Here is a 21,600-nt window from a genome sequence, read left to right on the forward strand (position 1 = left end):
AATGTTCAGATATTGGAGAGTAACGCAAGGCAAAAGTGGTATACACTGGAGCAGAGGGCACACTACCAACCAGGGAGATGGAAAACCAGCTTGGAAAAGGATTCTGTGTTTTATATTGTGGGAAGTTTCAATCCAATGCTGGAACTTTATTCATTAGGTGCTGAAAATTAGTGGAGTGGATGTGAATTCCACTAGCCTTTTTCTGCTAACAGATATTCAGCCATTTGTTTAGTATAAATATAGGTATTTGAGTGTATGCATTAAATGAGGAATGTGACAGCATTTTGAGTTACAATATGATATGAGGACAATAGCCACGTGTTAAAAAGAAGAGTTCAAAAATATAAGAAAAATTGTACCAGGAAGGGAGAAACGTGCATATAATCCACGTGGGAATTAAAGAAACAGGGCAGAGAGGAAAGGGTTTTCTGACCACAGGGACTTCAGGAGAGCTGCAGAGCAGGACATCAGGGTGTTGTCACATGGAGAGATGATTTCTGCAGAAACCCAGGAGGGAGAGGGAAGGGTGCCAAGAAGTTGATGCACAGGTGGGAGAGGTGCACCCACCTGATTGCTACAGGTGCAGTGAAAGCCTTGAGTTCACTGGAAGGAAGTTAGTCTCAAACATTGCTGTGCCACTGAGACCCACTCTCTGGAAAGTGTGTGTGCCCTGAGATGTCAGCCATGAGACTGACGGTGCTAAGGACACTTGCAGGGACAGAAGATTCCCCTGTAACCTGGGGACCACACACAGGCCAAAGTGGCATCATCTGAGAGCAATTGGGTTTCTCTGGTTGTTTGTCACATCAGGGCTTTGACAATGAAATACAGTAATGTTGCATAGAGGCCCATTAGCTCACACCATGGAATGTGAGAGTGGCTGGTGTGCTTGCAGCTGCTGTCTAAGACAATGCACTTGTGTGAACATCCATGCACACAGCACACACCATGCACACCACATTACTACAGGAGGCAGAGCTGAGGACAGAGATAACCCAATCAGAGCTGTCCCTCCCCAATCCTGTGTTCGTGGGCAGCGCCCAAAGGAAGCATTGTCAGAGGGGAAGTTTCTCTCTCTGTATTTGTTTACCAGATCTGGGAGCTTAGGTTCAGACAGGGGTTGGTGTCGTCATTCTCCCACCACCTCTCTGCATGGCATTCAGCAGTTCATTGCACCTGCCAAGTGACATTTGGTAAAACAACATCTTGGTTCTACTTACTTGTTCGAGGATTTGCGGGGAGTCAAGGGTGAGAATGGCTGTGGTGCAGTTGCTGGCACTCTACTGATCACTGATGCTGTCACAAAGACTCTGCAGTCTGCATGGTGACACCTGGAAAGTTAGCTCAGATGCTGTCAAGAAAGGCCGGTGTCCTGTGGCCTTCACTCCTGTCCCGCAGATGGGACGTGCACAACCCTTCCGTCTAGCACCTGCTCACATTCTCACTGGAGGGCGGGTGTGCTGGGGAGCAGGTTCCTAGGCCTGCATTGCTGAGCTGGAGAAGGCAGGACTGGGATGGTTTGGAAAGAGGAGCCCTGAGTTTCTGAGCCATGGAGCAGAGGGACTGGAAACGTTGTCCTGGGTGGGGCCTGAGGCCAAGGAGTCCAGTTTCCCCTTCTAGGATGCAGGGCGGGTGTTGGCACAAGGAACACTGGAAATCAGACACTTGGTTATAGAATCAGCTGAAACATGACTGTCCCAGGTCTGCATTGAGTCCAAAGTCAGGTGATTGTTGAGACTCATTGGCTCCTTCAGCTGTGCCCTGTGGGGACACAGTGGCTCTCAAGAGACATCTTCCCCAGAAGGAGGGATGGGGGAGAAGCTTCCTGGGGACAGCATCCCCAGGGCCTTGGCTCTGGGCCACCCTATTCCATCTTGTTTGGTGGAATGTGGTCCCTTCTACTCTGCTGCTCAGGACAAGCTGGAACCAGCCCTGGGGATGTGTAAGGCCTACGGGACAGCTGTGTGCCTGGTGTTTCTTCCAGGCATGCTCCAGCTTGTCTGGTGTTGAGTGTGGCTTTGACTTGAGGAGGGCTACAGGCTGATAGCAGGTCTCCAATGAACTGTTTTGCATTCTTAGAAACAGAAAAGACCTGGATGTTGTCTGCTGTATGCGTGTGTCACTTTCAGTTTTTTCACGAGTATATTGATCATTTTTTTATTTTAGAGACTAATTATTAATTTGTTTTATCATGTACACATATACATATATGGGGATATAGGAAAGCTATTCATTTTCCTTTCCTTGTTCACCACATCACAACATTTTCCTTTCTCTTTGTACCCTTTTCTTATCAAAGCAGAAGCAACATTTTGAAGCAACTAATACAATTCCTAACTAAATTATCTTTAACCACACTTTTTTTTTAAGTGTGGAAAGAGTGGTGTATTGTCATGTATTTGGTATAATTCAGTGAAGACAGGAGCTGTAATTATCTATATACCAAGTAATATGATATCCACACATTTTTATACTCTCTATATATTAACTTCCACATATAAGAGGAAATAGATGATATTTGTCTTTCTGTGTCTGGCTTATTTCACTCAGCATAATGATCTCCAGTTCCACCCATTGTCTTCTTTTTATGGCTGAGTAATATTCCATTGTGTGTGTATACCACATTTCTTCATCCCTACACCAGTTTATGGGCATCTAGGCTGATTCTGCGTCTTTGCTATTGTGAATCGGGCTGCTATAAACAATGGAGTGCAGGTATCTCTTTCACATGTTGATTTCACTTCCCCTGGATGTATGCCCAGATGTGGGTTAGCTGAGTCATGTGGTAGGTGCATTGTTGTTTTTTTTGAGGAATCTCCATACTGTTTTCCTAATTTGCATCTCCACCAGCAGTGCATTAGTGTATTCTTTTCTTCACAACCTCACCAGCATTTGTTATTTTTTTTGTTTTATATAATAACTCTTCTAAGTGGAGTGAGATGATACCTCATTGTGGTTTTATTTGCATTTCCCTGATGGTTAGTGATCCAGAGCATTTTTTCATGTGTCTGTTGGCCATTAGGATTTATCCCTTTGGAAAGTGTCTATTCACATCTTTTGCCCATTTCCTAATTGGATTATTTGTTTCGTCATTGTTGGATTTCTTCATCTCCCTATATATTCTGGATATTAATCCTTTATCAAATGCATAGTTTGCAAATATTTTCTTTCATTCTGTTGGTTGTCTCTTAACTTTGTTTTCTTTGCAGAAGCTTCTCAGCTTGATATAATCCCATTATTTATTTTTGCTTTTATTGCCTATGCTTTTGAGGTCTTCCTCAAGAAATCTTTGCCTAGGTGAATGTTTTTCAGCATTTTTCCTGTGTTTTCCTCTACTAGTTTGATAATTTCAGGTCTTAAGCTTGGATCCTTGATCCATTTTGAGTTGATTTTTGTGTAGGGTGTAAGGTAGGGGTCTTTTTTTAAAACTTCTGCATGTGGAAATCCAGTTTTCCCAAGACCGTTTGTTGAAGACTGTCCTTTCTCAGGGAATATCTTTAGCATGTTTGTCAAAGATTATTTGGTTGTAGATACTTGGATTTATTTCTAGGGTTTATATTCTATTCCATTGGGTCTATATGTCTATTTTTGTGCCATTACCATGCCCTGTAGAATGTCTTGAAATCTGGTATTGTGATGCCTCTGGCTTCATTTTTATTGTTTAAGATTGCTTTGTCTATTCAGGGTCTTTTGTATTTCCTTATGAATTTTAGGATTTTTTAATAGTTCTATGAAGAATTTTCTTGGAATTTTGATGAGGATTACATTGAATCTGTAAATTGCTTTGGGTAGTATGGACATTTTGATAATATTCTTCCGGCCAGTGCCGCTGCTCAATAGGCTAATCCTTCGCCTTGTGGCGCCGGCACACCGGGTTCTAGTGAAGAGTTAAAATTGTATATGTGCGGGTGTAAAAAGTTAAGCTTAAGCTTACAGGTTTAAACCTTGCTGGTACAGCTGTAAAAAAATAAGACAGAGTAGCACCTTGGCAGTAGGGACTCCATTTTGGAGCACTTGAGACTGCATTCTGGGAAAGCACCCCCCCACTGTGAGACTCTGGTCTGAAACTATGATCTCAAATAGTCGGACAATAGCAGTGCACTACATCACCTTTGGCAGAGCACAAAAACCCCCTAGCATGATTGCTCAAGCTTAAAAGTAGAAAGGTTGCACTTGGGTTACCTGGGCTAATAATGAAGATGTGATTTGTCTGTGTCTTACATTAATGTCAAGTCCTAATTGCTAATTGTAATATTGTAACTGGTATTGTCAAGATTATGATAAATATTAATTTCACTTAGGTTTTAGGTTATGTTGACCCCAGTAACCATATACTCTCTTTTGATTTTATGTACTCTCTTTTGATTTTAGCAACTGTGTATAGCAACCGTGCATAGCAACCATGTATTCCCCCCTTCCCGGTTTTGTGGTTTTTGCCTTTATAAACCCAAACCTTTGGTTATTCGGGGCTGCTCTGTTCATGTATGATCAGACAGCCCCAGCATGCTGGATAATCAATAAAGCTTCCCCTTGCTGTTTGCATAAGAGATGTCTCTTGGTGACGTTTTTCGGGCAGTCGACTCTAACACTAGTCCTGGTCGGACTAGCAACTGGGATTCTGCCCAGTTGCTCCTCTTCCAGGCCAGCTCTCTGCTGTGGCCCGGGAGTGCAGTGGAGGATGGCCCAGGTGCTTGGGCCCTGCACCCCATGGGAGACCAGGATAAGTACCTGGCTCCTGCCATCGGATCAGCGCAGTGCACTGGCCGCAGCGCGCTGGCTGCGACGGCCATTGGAGGGTGAACCAACGGCAAAGGAAGACCTTTCTCTCTGTCTCTCTCTCTCACTGTCCACTCTGTCTGTAAAAAAAAAAAAAAAAAAAAAAAGATAATATTCTTCCAATCCAGGAACATGAAATGTTTTTTCATGTTTTGGCATCTTCTATTTATTGCATTAATGTTTTATAATTTTCATTGTAGATATCTTCAATATTCAGTTAAAGATATCCCCAGATATTTAATTTTTTTGTAGCTATTGTGGATAGGACTGATCTTGTAAGTTCTTCCTAAGCCAGATTGTTATATAAAAATGATATTGATTTTTGTGGGTTGATTTTATATCCTGAAATTTTGCCGAATTCTCTTACCAGTTCTAATAGTCTATTGGTGGAGTCTTTTGGCTCCTCTATATAAAAAATCATGTCATATGCATGCAGGTATAATTTGACTTCGTTCTTTCTAATTTGTATCCCCTTGTTTTTTATTTCTTGCTTAATGACTTTGGCTAAAACTTCCAGAACTATAGTGAATAAAAGTGGTGAGAGTGGTTCCAGATCTTAATGAAAATGCTTCCGGCTTTCCCCCATTCAATACAATGTTGGCTGTGGTCTTGTCGTATATTGCCTTTATTGTGTTGAAGTATGTTTCTTCTATACCCAATTTTTAAAAGTTTTTTAAAATCATGAAATGATGTGGTGTTTTATCAAATGCTTTCTTGGCATCTATTAAAATAATCTTATGGCTTTTATCCTTCATTTTGTTAATATGATTTATCATGTGTTTATTTACATATGCTGAGCCATCTCTGCATCCCTGGGATAAATTTCAATCAAGGATGGATGATCTTTTTGATGTATTGTTGAATTTGATTTGCTAGTGTTTTGTTGAGTTTTGCATCTGTGTTCATCAGGGACATTGGTATATGGTTTTTTTAAATCCTTTTTTGTTTGTTTGTTTTAAAATTAAGGTAATGCTGGCCTCATAGAATGAGCATGGGAGGGTTCCCTCCCTTTCAATTGTTTTTGAATTATTTAAGAAGAATTCATGTTGGTTCTGCTTTAAAAGTTTGGTAGAATTCAGCAGTGATGCCATCTGGTCCTGAACTTTTCTTTGCTGGGAGATTCTTTATTACAGATTCCTTCTCAACATTGGTTATTGGTCTATTCAGGTTTTCTGTATCTTTGTGCCTCAGTTTTCAATTACATATGTATAGAACTCATTTCTTCTAATTTTCTAGTTTATTGGCATATAGTTCTTTATAATAGTTCCTGATGATTCTTTATATTTCTATGGTATAATTTGTAATTTCTTTTTTCATCTCTAATTTTATTGATTTGGGTCTTTTTGCTTTTTCTCTTGGTTAGTTGGGCTTTTGGTTTATTGATTTTGCTTTATTTTTCAAAAAAAAAAGCTCTTCATTTCATTGATCTTGTACTATTTTTAAAATTTTGATTTTGTTATTTCTTACCTAATTTTTAATATTTATTCTAATTTGGGGTTTGGTTTATTCTTGTTTTCCTAGATTCTTGAAATGCATTATTAGATCAATTAGTTAATACCATTCATTTTTTATTTTTTATTTTTATTTTTATTTATTTTTTTTGATAGGCAGAGTGGACAGTGAGAGAGAGAGACAGAGAGAAAGGTCTTCCTTTTCTGTTGGTTCACCCCTCAATGGCCACTGTGGCTGGTGCACTGTGCTGATCCAAAGCCAGGAGCCAGGTGCTTCTCCTGGTCTCCCATGGGGTGCAGGGCCCAAGTACTTGGGCCATCCTCCACTGCACTCCTGGGCCACAGCAGAGAGCTGGACAGGAAGAGGAGCAACCAGCACAGAATCTGGTGCCTCGACCAGGACTAGAACCTGGGGTGCTGGGGCCTCAGGCGGAGGATTAGCCTATTGAGCCGCAGCGCTGGCCACCATTCCTTTTTTTAAAGAAAGATTTTATTTATTTATTCGAAAGTCAGAGTTACACAGAGAGAGGAGAGGCAGAGAGAGAGAGAGAGAGAGAGAGAGAGAGAAAATGAGATCTTCCATCTGATAGTTCACTCCCCAATTGGCTGCAATGGTTGGAGCTGTGCCTAACCTAATCCAGGAGCCAGGAGCCAGGAGCCAGGAGCTTCTTCTGGGTCTCCCATGTGGGTGCAGGGGCCCAAGGACTTGGACCATCTTCTGCTTTCCCAGGCCACAGCAGAGAGCTGGATTGGAAGTGTAGCAGCCGGGACTTGAACCGGCGCCCATATGGGATGCCGACGCTTCAGGCCAAGGTGTTAACCTGCTGTGCCACAGCGCCAGCCCAATACCATTTTTTTTTTATGTAGGCAGTTATTATAAACTTTCCTCTTAACACTGATTTTCTGTATCCCACAAATTTCGATATGTTGTGTTTCCATTTTTATTAGTTTAAAGAATTTTTTGTTTACCTTTTGATTTTCTTTCAGTCTCCATGAATTTGTATAATTTTTAGAATTTCTTTTGCTGTTAATTTCCAGCTTCACTCCACTGTGGTCAAAAAAGATAAGTGATAAAATTTCAGTTTTTTGAACTTATTAAGACTTGTTTTGTGGCCTAGTATGTGGTATACCCTACAGAATTTCCATGCACCTGTGAGAAGAATGCGTATTCTGCAGCTATGGGGTGGAATGCTCTGTAGATGTCTGTTAGGCCCATTTGGTCTACAGTGTAAATTAGCTATGTTGTTTCTTTGTTGATTTTTTTGTCTAGTTAATCTGGCTGTGATGTAAGTGGGGTGTTAAGTCCCCAGTACTATTGTGTTGGAGCTTACATTCTCCCCTTAGATCCATTAACATTTGTTTTATAAAACTGGGTGTACTGGTGTTAGGTATGAATCCATCTACAGTGGTCATATGTTCTTGTTGAATTTCCCTTCTTCATTTTATAGTGGTGTAGTGGCCTTCTTTGTCTCTTTTAACTTTTTTTTTTGTCTGAGGTCTATTTTTTCTCCTATAAGAATAACTATTCTTGCTTACTGTTGACTTCAGTTTCCATATTTCCAATATCCTTTTCCATCCTTCCACTTTTAGTCTGTGTGTGTCTTTACTGGTGAAGTGTACTGTTTGTAGGCATCATTCAGTTGGATCTTGCCTTTTTTTTTTAATCTATTCAGCTGGTCTGTGTCTTTTAATTGGAGAATTTAGTCCATTTACATTCAAGGTTCTTATTGGTAAGTAATGACTTGGTCCTGCCATTTTCCCATAAAAATTTCTCTTGTTTCAAATAACCTTTGCTCTTTTACTGTGTGTCACCTTTATAGTGGCCCTGATTAATGGTCATCATCCTGAGATAGCTCCACCCTGTCACTGCATTTGTAGAGGAAGAGATGAGCTCTGCCCGTGTCTGAGTCATGACTGTCACTTACTGACTGTAGCTGACCTTGGGAGTTACTTAACTTCTATATAAATCCCTAAAATGGGGATAATGATAAAAATAACATCCTCATAAAGTTGTTATACAAATTGAATTAATTAATATCTAAAAATTCTTTAACTAGGTGTCTGGCTCATTTAAAACGTAGTAAATGTTAGCTGTTATTTTACAATTACAAGCATATTTCAAAAATTCATGGAAAATGGAGTTAAAATTATTTTGGTGAAAAAATTGCAACCTGCATAGCTTTTTTTTGTAATATGCATTTTCCACAGGCTTTTTGAAAATCTTCATATGTATGGGTTTCAAAATACTTTCGCACCAAGTAAACTTATGTTTTAATTAAATTTTCCTCAAACGTTTTGAAGTACGTTTGTACTGCATGCTCACTACTTAGTGAATGTAACAGCTCTCCAAATCCACCAGATTCTACACGTGGTGAGAATGGAAACAACTCTTGTTAAGTTGTATTTTCTTTTAGATGTGTTGTGGATCCCCCATCCTGTTGGCTGTGTTGTTAATGATTCTGTCTTCATTGCCTGCTCCAGTATCCAGAACATGGAGCACTCAGACATGAAGACAGTGATATTATATGGTAAATATGTGCTTCTTAGTAATCACATGTCCTTGCGATCCTTTTCAGAACCTACATCCATGTTTTATTGATCAGGCATCCATTGGAGGGAAGGACTTATGCATTGACAAGGAGGAAATCAATAAGAAAATCATGCTTTAGCCTTCAAATATTTGCAGATATTTTCTGCAGACAATAATTACAGCTCTCTTTTGCTTGTGAAGAGAATCTTGACTGATCTCCTTCCTCCAAACAGAAAAACCTGTGGGGTTTTCTTAAGTTGAGAAAGGCTAAATCTAATTGTTGGTACATTTCAGGCTTGGTTAATTTCCTTCTGGTTGAGTGTCTTTTAGAAACAAGAATGACTTATGAAATATATTTGCAGAATGAGACAGTAGGAGCAACATAGGGTATAATTAAAAGAAAAACTTAGAACCAATTTAAGGAAGGGGACAAAAACATTTTCACAATCATTATTCATTTTCTTAAAATGTTAAGAATAAGAAACAAAAAAAGTTTGGAAATGAAATTGACCTAGAAACAGTAGACAAAGAAGAAGCAAAAAGAATGATATAAACTGGCAACTTAGGCAGTATTGACATTTCAGAAAATAAATGATTATCGCAACAGAATTTAGAAGTCATTCTGAAAGGAAGGTGGAAAAAACTCAAATAGCTTAAGCAACAGAGAAATGTTGGCAAGAGTGTGGAGTGCTAACTTTAAAATAACAGTGGTGGGGCCAGCACCGTGTCTCACTTGGTTAATCCTCTGCCTGCAGCACCGGTATCCCATATGGGCACCAGGTTCTAGTCCCAGTTGCTCCTCTTCCAGTCCAGCTCTCTGCTGTGGCCCGGGAGGGCAGTGGAGGATGGCCCAAGTGCTTGGGCCCTGGGCCCGTGTGGGAGACCAGGAGGAGGCACCTGGCTCCTGGCTTCGGATTGGTGCAGCGCTGGCCAAAGCGACCATTTGGAGGGTGAACCAACGGAAGGAAGACCTTTCTCTCTGTCTCTCTCTCTCACTGTCTAACTCCATCTGTCACATAAAAAAAAAGTAGTTACACAAAAAGAAACCAGTTAAGTGGAACAATGGAACAATTAAAATTACAATAAAAATAATATTACAGAGAATCAAAAAACTGGGATCATGCATTGAAAACCTCACCATACTCTGGTGATTATTAGTGAAAAACCTCTGGATGTCTCAGATTGATAGTTTTGTATATTAGTGATTGGAATACTACTTTCAAAAATTTAAAAAAAGGTCATATTAGTTTCAGAATGCTCCTGAAAACACCAAGGCTAGAAAATCCTGAAGAATTATCACAGTTTTAATAAGAAAATTCTACATCTTAGCATTCTGTACCTACTTAGATTATTTCTTTTGTGTATATTTTTGGAAAATTAAATAAAAATACTGAAGATATTGTTTTTTTTTTAAAGATTTATTTTATTTATTTGAAAGACAGAGTTACAGAGAGAGGTAGAGAGAGGTCTTCCATCCACTGTTTCACTCCCCAGATGGCCGCAATGGCCAGAGCTGTGCCGATCTGAAACCAGGAGCCAGGTGCTTCCTCCTGGTCTCCCATGCGGGTGCAGGGGCCCAAGAACCTGGGCCATCCTCCACTGCCTTCCCAGGCCACAGAAAGAGCTGGATTGGAGGAGGAGCAGCCAGGACTAGAACTGGTACCCATACGGTATGCCAGTGTTGCAGGCAGAGGATTGTGCCATGGCGCTGGCCCCAGTTTTTTTTTTTTTAAGATTTATTTATTTATTTGAGAGGCAGAGTTACAGATAGGGGGGTGAGGGGAGACAGAGAAAGAGGTCTTCCATCCGCTGGTTCACTCCCAAATGGGCGCAATGGCCGGAGCTGTGCTGATCTGAAGCCAGGAGCCAGGTGCTTCCTCCGGGTCTCCCACGCAGGTGCAGGGCTCAAGTATTTGTGCCATCCTCCACTGCTTTCCCAGGCCATAGCAGAGAGCTGGATCAGAAGAGGAGCAGCTGGGATATGAACCGGTGCCCATGTGGGATGGGAAAAGGCAGAGGCTTAGCCCACTATGCCACAATGCCAGCCACTCCATTATTTTTATTTACAGTCACTCTTATTAATAGAAAGGACCTGCGTCTTTAAAACTAAACAGGAACTGGTTGGACAGCACTGAGTGACTCCTCAATGGCTTCCATTTGCTTCTCTAAATCCATTTTTCTCTCTTCCCCATATGCCCTGCACTCTGGGAAGCTGATCAATACAGACTCAACAATGGACTGTCTCATTTTCTGATTTCTAGTTGGGTCTTGTCACTGGAGAGCTGCAGCAGAGACTAGAGAGAGGGAGGAGGGTGGGGTGGGAGAATTTATTTCTGAACTGCTAGCAAGAGGCTGCTGAGGAGTGATGCACACAGCACTGTGATTGTTCAAAGGATCATCAGAAATAGTTCAGGATGAAGTACAGGTGGTAGCCCCGTGTGGGGATATGCACTGGCTGTGGCATATCTTAGCTGTGAAGACAATAGGGGTCTGAAGGTTGTGTATCCACTGGTTCTGAGGTTCTGTGAATGAATATAGAGAAAAGGAGAAAGCAAAAGCTGCAAGTGGTCATCTGAGAACCAGAGATACTCCCGAGCACTTGGAGAGGATCATTCCTTCCTTTGCAACAGATAGAGCTGAAAACAAAGTCCAGATTCTTTAAAAGAAACTTTTTTATGTTTATTGAGAAACAGAGAGAGAGAGAGAGTGGGGCTCGGTCACTCCCTAAATGCCTGCAACTGCTGGAACTGGGCCAGGCCAAACCCAGGAGCTGAGAACTCAGTCCAGGTCTCCCATGTGAGAGGTAGGAACCCAGTCAGTTGAGCCATCACTGCTGCCTTCCAAGGTGTGCATTAGTAGGAAACTGGAGTCAGGAGCTAGCACTGGGAATTGAACCCGGGCACTCTGATGTGGGATGCAGAAATCTTTTTAAAGATTTATTTTATTTATTTGAAAGACAGAGTTACAGAGAGAGGTAGAGACACAGAGAGAGGTTTTCTATCTGCTGGTTCACTCCCCAGATGGCCGCAATGGCCGGAGCTGTGCTGATCCGAACCAGGAGCCAGGAGCTCCCTCTGGGTCTCCCACATGGGTGCAGGGGCCCAAGGACTTGGGCCATCTTCCACTGCTTTACCAGGCCATAGCAGAGAGCTAGATTGGAAGAGGAGCAGCCAGGACTAGAACCGGAGCCCAGATGGGATGCCAGTGCTTCAGGCCATGGCTTTCACCTGCTGCGCCACAGCGCTGGCCTTGGGATGCAGAAATCTTAACCGTTAGTCTAAACAAATGCCCACACCCAAGTCCAGATTCTGATTGTGGGGATTTGGAGTTGCAGCTCCAGTTCAGTGCAGAATCCTGCCAAGGTCTCTTAGGTTAGGACACTGTGGGGAGGCAGTGTCTCCTGCAATAAGGAATGGGCCATTTGGCGTGAACATTCAGTGACCACTATATCTGGAAATTTCTTTATTGTCTAACGGAGGATCACCCTCATTGTTGAAGGGAATCAGTGTTCTCTGAAAAAAAAAAAGTCATGTAGTGGCAGTGCTTATGAGCTGATGGTGATCTTCTCATTACGGACACTCCCTCTCTCCCTCTGTGGCCCCTGGGCCATTGAGTTAGTTTTCAGCAAGCCCAAATAGAGAGGTACTGGGTCTGTTCCCAGAGGAGCTAGCCTGTGTACCAAAAGATGCACAGAGTGTGTTCAGTTCATACCAACAGGACACAGGTTGGAGCTGTATTCATCAGTGGGTCATTGCTAAATCATTGTTTTTCTGGAAGGACAATGGCTGGGGATTCCTATACTGCCATGTTGCTGACATCAGCTCAGTAATGCCTGATATTTTCTTATAGGTAGGTTCTTATAGGTAATGCATTTTTGGCCAGGAATGCCCCAGAAGTTGTGTTTTGTCCTCAGTGCATCATATCAGAAGGCACATGGTTTGTTCCAGTAGAGCTGTGCTAACTGACTGTTTGGAAAACATAGTGTATATGTGGGGTATTTACTAAAGAGATGCTATTTTTCCTTTGTAATGAATAAATATCCTCAACAATGATTACTGTGGTGTTTGCCAAATATTGCTTAACTCCACCCAACCTTCAAAATTCATTAAACTTCTATCCCAAGAAAGACTGACTTCCTTCCTTCCTTCCTTCCTTCCTTCCTTCCCTCACTCACTCGTCCATTTATATCAGTATGACACTTATTTTAGCTTTATTCTTTTTTTTTTTTTTTACAGGCAGAGTGGACAGTTAGAGAGAGAGAGACAGAGAAAAAGGTCTTCCATTTCCGTTGGTTCACCCTCCAATGGCCACCGCGGCTAGCACGCTGCGCTGATCCGAAGGCAGGAGCCAGGTGCTTATCCTGGTCTTTCATGTGGGTGCAGGTCCCAAGCACTTGGGCCATCCTCCACTGCACTCCCTGGCCACAGCAGAGAGTTGGCTTGGAAGAGGAGCAACCAGAACAGAATCCAGCGCCCTGACCGGGAATAGAACCCGGTGTGCCGGTGCCGCTAGGCGGAGGATTAGCCTATTGAGCTGCGGCGCCGGCTGCTTTATTCTTTAGTTATATCCAACACTCTCATTGTTTTCTTGCTCAGTTGCCCCACACTTGGCCAGCAGGTACCACCAGCTTGCTTCTCCATCTTTGGCACCTTTTCATAAATCTTCTTTCTTGCTCTCAGTCCTTTCCTCAATTCCTAGCCATGCTTAGAGCGATCATCTCATAGAGACTGTGAGAGGAAAATCTATAATGAACATAGAGTGACAATGACTTTGCACATTTTCTACCAACTCAAAGAGTTATTCCCTTCTCACGTGAAATCCATTTAATGAAATAATATTAGAGTCCTTCTGTGATTTAAGCTGAAGAGTGTCATTTCAAATCTCAGGGACCAAAGGAAGATTATTTTGGGTGGATGGGGTGGGCTCTCTAATTCAGCCCAAGAAATAGACAGTTTGCAATTTTTCTTGGAGCAAATCCAGCACTGCCGGACGGCATCCTTCCCCTTTCCAAGAAACTGCTCCTGAGGGAGTGAATGGGGTGTGGGACAATTACTAAGCCCCAGCTTCCCACAGGACACCTGAGAGATCACACTGATGCTACCTGGGAAATAAGTAGATATAGGGTAAGTCTTCTTTTTTCCCAGGGCTGTGGGCCTTGGGATTACTCCAGAGGTCCTGATGTCAGCGGGCAGTTTCCCATTGGCAGTACTTCTTCCGTGGGTGGGAGAGTCCACCGCATCTGAGGCAGGCAGGCCACACGTGTTGTCATGCTCTTCACTCCAAAAGGGACAGCCTCTGTGTTCCTGGGCAGTTTTTCATTACATTCGAATGATGTAGAGGACTGAAGAAGAGGCAACAGGTCAACGTGGTGGTAGCTGAGATGGACGCAGGAAGCAAGGTGAGCCTCTTAGTGGGTCTGTTCACTGCGGGAGGCACAGACCAGGCATGTCCTAGGTGCAGTGAGGAATACGTACACAGATAAATTAGGCTTGTTTTCTGACTCTGAACAGTCCAAGTCAAGCAGAGAAGAAGGAAATTTGAGAGTTTGATAATGAAGCTCTAATGAAGTCTTGACACTTGCACTGTTTGGGAGAAAAAATGAAGTTTGTTTCAAAATCCTTCCAGGGCAAGCGTTTGGTTCAATGGATAAGATGTTGCTTGGGATACCTGCATTCCATATTGGAGGGCCTAGGTTTGAGTGCTGGCTTTGCTTCTGCTTCCAGCTTCCTGATCATGCACAGGATCAGGCACAGATCCTTGGGTCTCTGCCACCCACATCTGAGACCTGGATTGAGTCCCTGGCTCCTGGTTTCAGTCTGGCCCAGTTCTGGCTGTTGTAGGCATTTGGGGAGTGAATTAACAGATGGAAGATCTTCCTGTCTCTGTCTCCTTCTCCCTCTCTCTATATCGCTGCCTTTCAAATAAACAAATGAAAAATAAATTTTAAAACCATTTTAAAAATACTTCCAATCAAAAGACAAGAAATCGCCAAGGAAGTCTGTGTGAGTCACCAAGTATTTTCAGAAAGGAGTAGAGAAAGCAGGTGATGGGGAAGAGTAGATGAAGGGGGTCCTTGCAGGCTGGGGTGGGCAGAGAAGGCATTGCACACCAGGATGGCTGGAGTGATGCAGTCTGGCCCTGTGGGCTGGAAAACTGTGTGGGAGAGAGAGCCTCCTGCTACTGTCCACATGGGTAAATTCCAGGTGAAACTCTCAGGATGGCTTTGGTTTCATCGTTTCACATCAGAGGGGACAATTCAGAAAGGTGGACACTCCAAAAGAGGGCATCTGTGCTTTGGATGAGAATTCCTTCCCACAATTCCTCCTCCCAGTACTGACTCTTTCCTTTAGGAGTCACAGGCTTTACAGGGAGTGGGAGGAGTCTATCGACCTCTTGCCCGGGGTCAAGGTACACCTGCCGTTGGCCCATAGCACTTAACAGTGGAGCCATCCACCCGGCCAGACCCAACCATGAATTCATGGAAACTGCTTTTTATTTCTTTCACTTCCATGTGTCTGTTTTCTGGTGGTAAAACGGAGACATTGGAGTATGCATTCTCTGTTGCTCGTGCCTTCTGTCACTCAGGCACTGACTGTTCACTGAGCGTCCCTTTTGTTTTGTGCACTGGGGAATCACAGTGAACACACAGGATCTTGACTTATTGCTGCCTTTCTCTGATGGTGAAGCTGGACTTCACCCAGTAAGTAGTGGAAATTGGAGTGGTGCTAAAATAAGAGCGGTGGGGGCTGGTGCTCTAGCATAGTGTGCTAAGCCTCTGTCTGCAGCGCCGGCATCCCATATGGGCACCGGTTCATATCCTGGCTGCTCCTCTTCTGATTCAAGCCTCTGCTATGGCCTGAGAAAACAGTAGAAGATGGCCCAAGTCCTTGGGTCTCTGTACCTCTGTGGGAGACCCAGAAGAAGTTCCTGGCTCCTGGCTTCAGATCAACCAAGCTGTGGCTGTTGCGGCCATTTGAGGAGTGAACTAGAGGATGGAAGACCTTTCTCTCTCTCCCTCTCACTGTCTATAGCTCTGCCTCTGAAATAAATAAATAAATAAAATATTTAAAATAGGAGCAGTGAAATATAAGTCAGGACACCAGCCAAGTGCAGAGAGTGCACAAAGTCTTCTTGGGATGTTGTGTTCTGACTTCAGGTACGAGTAGGAATTAAATGAAGGATGGAGGTGAGTGACGGTGGACAGAGTGCTTAAGGCAGAGGGAAGAGTGAGAACCTCCAGTCATGAAGTCTAGGGGTCAGGTTGGAGGGAACCTTTGCTCAAGGAATTGAAAAGTATCTCACTGAGCTCTAACAGAGCAGACACAGTGTCAGATCGATAAGGTGTGGATGTGAACAGGTCACAGAGGGATGGTCAGGGTGAGGTTGTGGGGACAGAGGGGACACAGGATAGGGTCTGTCAGACAACAGCAGGCCAGCAGGAAGCCATTTGGGTGTGAATGTGGGCGGGCATGGCCACTCTCCCTCCCTGAGCTCACCGTTCCCTACCTAGCACTGGGAGCTGAGAGAGTAATCGGGTCCAGACCTTGCTGCTGATCAGTGTGTGATCTGGGATAACTCTCCCAGCCTCGTTGAGCCTGGGTTTCCTCACTTAGCACAGGAGATAGTACGGCCTACTCCAGTGGCTCTGGAGGGGATTTAAGAGGTTAAGGGTGAGGGCTCCTAGGAGCACTCACTGCGTGTGCGTTACCTTCCCTTTAACCTTGTCCTCCCTCCACCTCACCCCAGCCTCGACAGGGAGGCCCTGGCAAGAACATTCTCTGCTCAGTTGAACTTGATAGGAAACTCTGCTGTACTTGGCTGGGAGAGGTCTTGCTTTGAGCCTGAACTGTCAGGCCTGGCAGACCCAGGTATACTGAGTCCTTGGTCCAGCTGAGGGGACGCAACCCTTGGAGACTGCTGGCGTCCTGGAGTTTCTGCCCAGTCCAGAGGTCTAGGACCTCATCCCTTGTCACCTCTCTGCAGTCCTGCCTGCTGCTGTGGAGTGAGTAGAACCCAGCCCCTTGCCATCTCTGGACTCAGAGCTTCCCCCGAGACCTCCCCACTGACTCCCTCCCTTCCAGCGTGACGTCCCTGCCTCCTCACAGGTCGCCCTTATCTGTAATTCTCTCCTTTTGTTAAAAGAGCGAGCCCTGGAATTAGAGGCGCTGCAGAAGCCCATCTCGTTCATCTTTCCTTCCAGTCTAGGAATCTTCTCACCGGCATCCTGGGAGGGGCCCTGTGCCTGTTGAGGGCCTTACACTGAGGGGGTGTGCACCCAGTTCACTTTGCACTTGATCTTAGCCAAAAGGCTGAAGAGCGATCCCAGTTCACTTTGGACAGGTTTCCATGCTCCCTGGGGGTGCTGGCGGTCTGAGCACTTCTTAGCACTACCCAGGTTTGCTTTTAAAACACTTTCCAATTAAAATCACATTGCATACATTTGTCTGTATCATTACATGTTCCTCAAAACATGATTCTAATGATGCCTGGGCTTCTCCTCCTTAACCAACGCAGACTTCCCCCTCTTTCCCTCGCTACTCTGGACCACTTGAGTGCTCTGAGCATATTTTGCTTTCTCTTGCTTTGGCTCTTTCTTCCATAAACTCCTCCCTGACCACAAAGCTGAACTAAACATTCCTCCAGCGTGTGGGCACTTTTGCATCCTACGTTCCTGCGGCATGTGTACATTGCTGTACCTCAACTCGTCCGCCATGTTTGAGGCAATGAAGAAGCAGTGGTGAACAAAGCCAGAAGCAAACTTTTTTCCCACTTTCTGTGTCCTTCTGTTCTTTGTTCAATTTTTTATGTTTTTTTTTAAGTCTTATACTTTACATGTTGCACTTAATTATTGCATAGATTTTTTGTTGTCATTGTTGCTGATGTAATTTTTGTTTAATCTGTACTTCCAGTTTGTGGCTCAAATTGAGAAAATTATTTTTGCATATATTTCTTGTGTCCAATTGTCCTTATGCAAATGATCTATATTCTCAGATACTTAACAGTGTCCCTGGCATGTGGTTCACATTCAGTGAATGTTTGTTGATTGAGTGATTGTCTTAATGTTAGTGCTGGAAGCCTCACCTGTATGTGCCTCATTTTTGTTCAGAGCTCCCCTTTGGAGGTGGGCAGTGAGAGCTTTGAGTCACCCAGAACATGTAAGGGAGACATCTACCTTATGTGGTCAAAGACAAGAGTCCAAGTTTTACAGTTTGAAGGAATTGAGCTTGAATCTTGATTCTACTACTTAAAGACTGTGTAAATCAGGAAAATTATTTTTAAGGCATTTCTCTGAATATCAATATGTGCTAATCAGTATTTAATAGAGTTGGAAGAATGTTAATCTTTGAAATTTAAAGATTCCAGGGTATATGAATTTGTGCATCTTTTGTCCTGTTTTTATAACCTTTTAGGTCCTTGCCTGAGTTGATGCTTTCATCCTGTAACTTGATGTTTTCCATATGTATCAATGCTATTGCTTTGTGTATGTTGATTCTATAATGTGTTACTGTTCTGAATATTCTTTTTGTTTTTCAGTTGATTTTCTTGTGAAAGTCTTTCATCTGTAAATGGAGATAATTGTACCTCTTCCCTTTTATGCTTTTAATTGATTTTTCTTGTCTAATTGTATGGGAGTAAGTCTTCAAGTACAGTATTTAATAATTTCAATAATAGGTATCCTCATCTTTTTAAAAAAGATTTATTTTATTTATTTGGTCATTAGGAGGGGTTGAACCATTGAAGGTATCTCCCCTTGCCCCTCCCCCATCTTACTCTACCTTTCAAATGAACAAATAAATAAGCCTTTAAAAGTGTTTATTATTTTCATTTACTTTAAAGGCAGAGTGATACAGAGATAGAGACAGAGAGCAAGAGTGAGAGCGAGAGAGAGCGAGCAAGAGAGAGAAAGAGAGAGATCTTCCATCCTCTGTTTCACTCCCCAAATGCTTGCAATAGTACAGCTGGGCCAGGCCAAAACCAGGAGCCTGGAACTCTGTCTGTCCCCAGAGCAGATGGCAGGGACCCAAGCATTTTGGCCACCATCCAATGTCTCCAAGTATTCTTTAGCAGGAAGGTGAGTGAGAAAGTGAGCATCCAGGACTTGAACTGGCCCTCTGTTCAGGATGTAGGAGACCCAAGCGACAGCTTAACCCACTGCTCCACAAAGCCTGTCTCCCATCCCAATTTTAATTGGCCCATAATAATTGCACATATTTATGAGATGCAGTGGTGATGATTCTGTACATGTGTACAATGTGTGATGATTCAATCAGGATAATTGTCCTTTCCATCTCCTTAAATATTTATCACTTCTTTGTGCTGGGAAACTCTTCTCTGGTGGTTCTTTACAAAAGATACGAGTTAAACTGTTGCAAGCTACAGTCAGCCTAGTGTGCATCAGAGCCACAGAGCTTATTCCTGCTCTCTAACTGTATGTTGGTGACCTTGCTGTATACCTCCTTCTAGGTGTCTGTCATCCTTAGACTAGATCACAATTTGTCCTTTGCTGTTTCACTGACACCTTAAAGAACGATCTGTCTACAGTGGGTCTTTACTAAATAGGTATTTGGTGAATATTGGTTTCTAGAAGGATGGATTATACTAAGATGTGTTTTAAGAAAGTTGACTTAATACTATGGGTCAGAATAGGTCCCTTCTGGGTGAGTGATGTGAGTAGGTGGGGGAAATATAGATCAAAATTCTGTAAGACTTTAACACAGGGAGTTATGTCCATCCCATTAGACTCAAAATTCTCAAGTTGGGATTTCATTGCATTGTTTACCTGGCAGTGTAGCAGGTGCAAAACTGATACCTAATTTCTGTAGAACAAATGAATGAAAGATTCTTGAATCCTGAGTGTACTGCTAAAGAAACAGAAAGTACAACTAAAGACATTGGGACAGAAAACAGTGTGGAGAACTCAAACAAGAAATATATTTGAATCATCTAAGTTGTGTCTCCTATACTTCCTAGTATCGTGTGTTTAGTGGGTTTCAGTAGGAATTTCCCACGCATGTGGCAGGTGGTTGGAACAAACACATTGCCATTCTTCTCCAGAGTTCAGAGAACAGTGTGCTCGCCTATGATCCAAAGAGAAATATTTTCGGGGCCGGTGCTGTGGCTCAGCAGGTTAATGCCCTGGCCTGAAGCACCAGCATCCCATATGGGCACTGGTTCTAGTCCTGGCTGCTCCTCTTCTGATCCAGCTCTCTGCTATGGCCTGGGAAAGCAGTAGAAGATGGCCCAAGTCTTTGGGCCCCTGCACCCATGTGGGAGACTCAGAAGAAGCTCCTGGCTCCTGGCTTTGGATCGGTGCAGTTCCAGCTGTTGCAGCCAACTGGGGAGTGAACCATCGGTTGGAAGACCTCTCTCTCTCTCTCTCTCTCTCTCTCTCTCTCTGCCTCTCCTCTCTGTGTGACTCTGACTTTCAAATAAATAAATAAATCTTAAAAAAAAGAGAAATATTTTACAGAGTATTAATGGGGCTCACTTTAGATCTTTCGCTGTGACCTCAGGCTCATGGAAAGAGAGAACCAGACCAGCATCTTTGAGTTCCTCCTCTGGGGACTCTCAGAGTGGCCAGAGCAGCAGAGCGTCCTTTTCCTGCTGTTCCTGTGGATGTACGTGGTCACTGTGGCTGGGAACCTGCTCATCATCCTGGCCATTGGCACGGACAGACGTCTCCATACCCCCATGTACTTCTTCCTCGCCAGCCTGTCCTGGGCGGATATCCTTTTCACCTCCACCACCGTGCCCAAGGCCCTGGTGAACATCCACACCCACAGCAGGGCCATCTCCTACTCGGGATGCCTGGCTCAGCTCTACTTCTTCCTGACTTTTGGAGACATGGACATCTTTCTGCTGGCCACCATGGCCTACGACCGCTACGTGGCTATTTGCCTCCCCCTCCACTACAGGATGATCATGAGCCTGCGGCGCTGTGTGTTCATGGTGACCGCCTGCTGGATCCTCACAACTCTCGTCGCCATGACCCACACCTTCCTCATATTCCAGCTATCCTTCTGCTCCACAAAGGTCATTCCTGACTTCTTCTGTGATCTGGAACCCCTGATGAAGGTGTCTTGCTCTGATACCCAGGCCAATGAGTTGGTGCTTCTCTTCCTGGGGGGTGCAGTCATCTTAATCCCATTTTTGCTTATCCTGGTCTCTTACCTCTGCATTGCCTCTGCCATCCTCAGAGTCCCCTCTGCCCAGGGGAAGCGCAAGGCCTTCTCCACCTGTGGGTCCCACCTTGCTGTCGTAGCCCTGTTTTTTGGGACGGTGATCAGGGCTTATCTGTGCCCCTCATCCTCTTCCTCCAGCTCAGTAAAGGAGGACACAGCGGCTGCTGTCATGTACACTGTGATCACTCCCCTGCTGAACCCCTTCATCTACAGCCTGAGGAACAAGGACATGAAGCAAGCTCTGGTCAGACTTCTCAGGGGCCAGGTCCTCTTCTCCTGAGCCCACTGACTCCTGCAGAGAGGCTGAATGTGTCCTGCATCTCCTCTCCTCAGCTGGGGGCTTCCAGAAATTTCCACCTCTGGTGTCTCATCGCTGAACCCCACATGTACCTTATCACTGGTCCCATCCATAACTCCCCACCATGAATTTGGTTGAGGAAAGCCATGATCTCATTTTGTTCCTTAAAGCTGACCTGTTAAGAGTTGCTTACTTGTTTATTTTACTTATTAATAACTTCTCACAAGGAGGAATGTCTTTTGCATTATTCATAATTCTAAAATTTCATGCAAACTTTTATGCTAATTTGTCAAAAATTTATCAGTTAGATTATGGAAAGTAGATTAATGACAAAAATAGCAAATAAAGTCTATCAGAAGGCAA

General features: G+C 43.7%; 1 protein-coding gene across 1 annotated transcript; it reads left to right on the plus strand.

The window, feature by feature from the left end:
* The first annotated feature begins 20,274 nt into the window (after positions 1-20,274).
* LOC103351486 (olfactory receptor 1P1-like) lies at positions 20,275-21,219 on the plus strand. The gene has a single exon (XM_008270899.4). It carries the CDS (start codon positions 20,275-20,277, stop codon positions 21,217-21,219), a length of 945 nt encoding a protein of 314 aa, XP_008269121.4.
* Positions 21,220-21,600: the final 381 nt, after the last annotated feature.

The sequence above is a fragment of the Oryctolagus cuniculus genome, chromosome 17 (genome assembly GCF_051225735.1).
Source record: "Oryctolagus cuniculus isolate XC-2025 breed Fujian yellow rabbit chromosome 17, ASM5122573v1, whole genome shotgun sequence".
NCBI lineage: Eukaryota > Metazoa > Chordata > Mammalia > Lagomorpha > Leporidae > Oryctolagus > Oryctolagus cuniculus.

Bases quoted from the DNA above. Each gene is read 5' to 3' on its own strand.
- LOC103351486 (XM_008270899.4), top strand. From the start codon at position 20,275: ATGGAAAGAGAGAACCAGACCAGCATCTTTGAGTTCCTCCTCTGGGGA.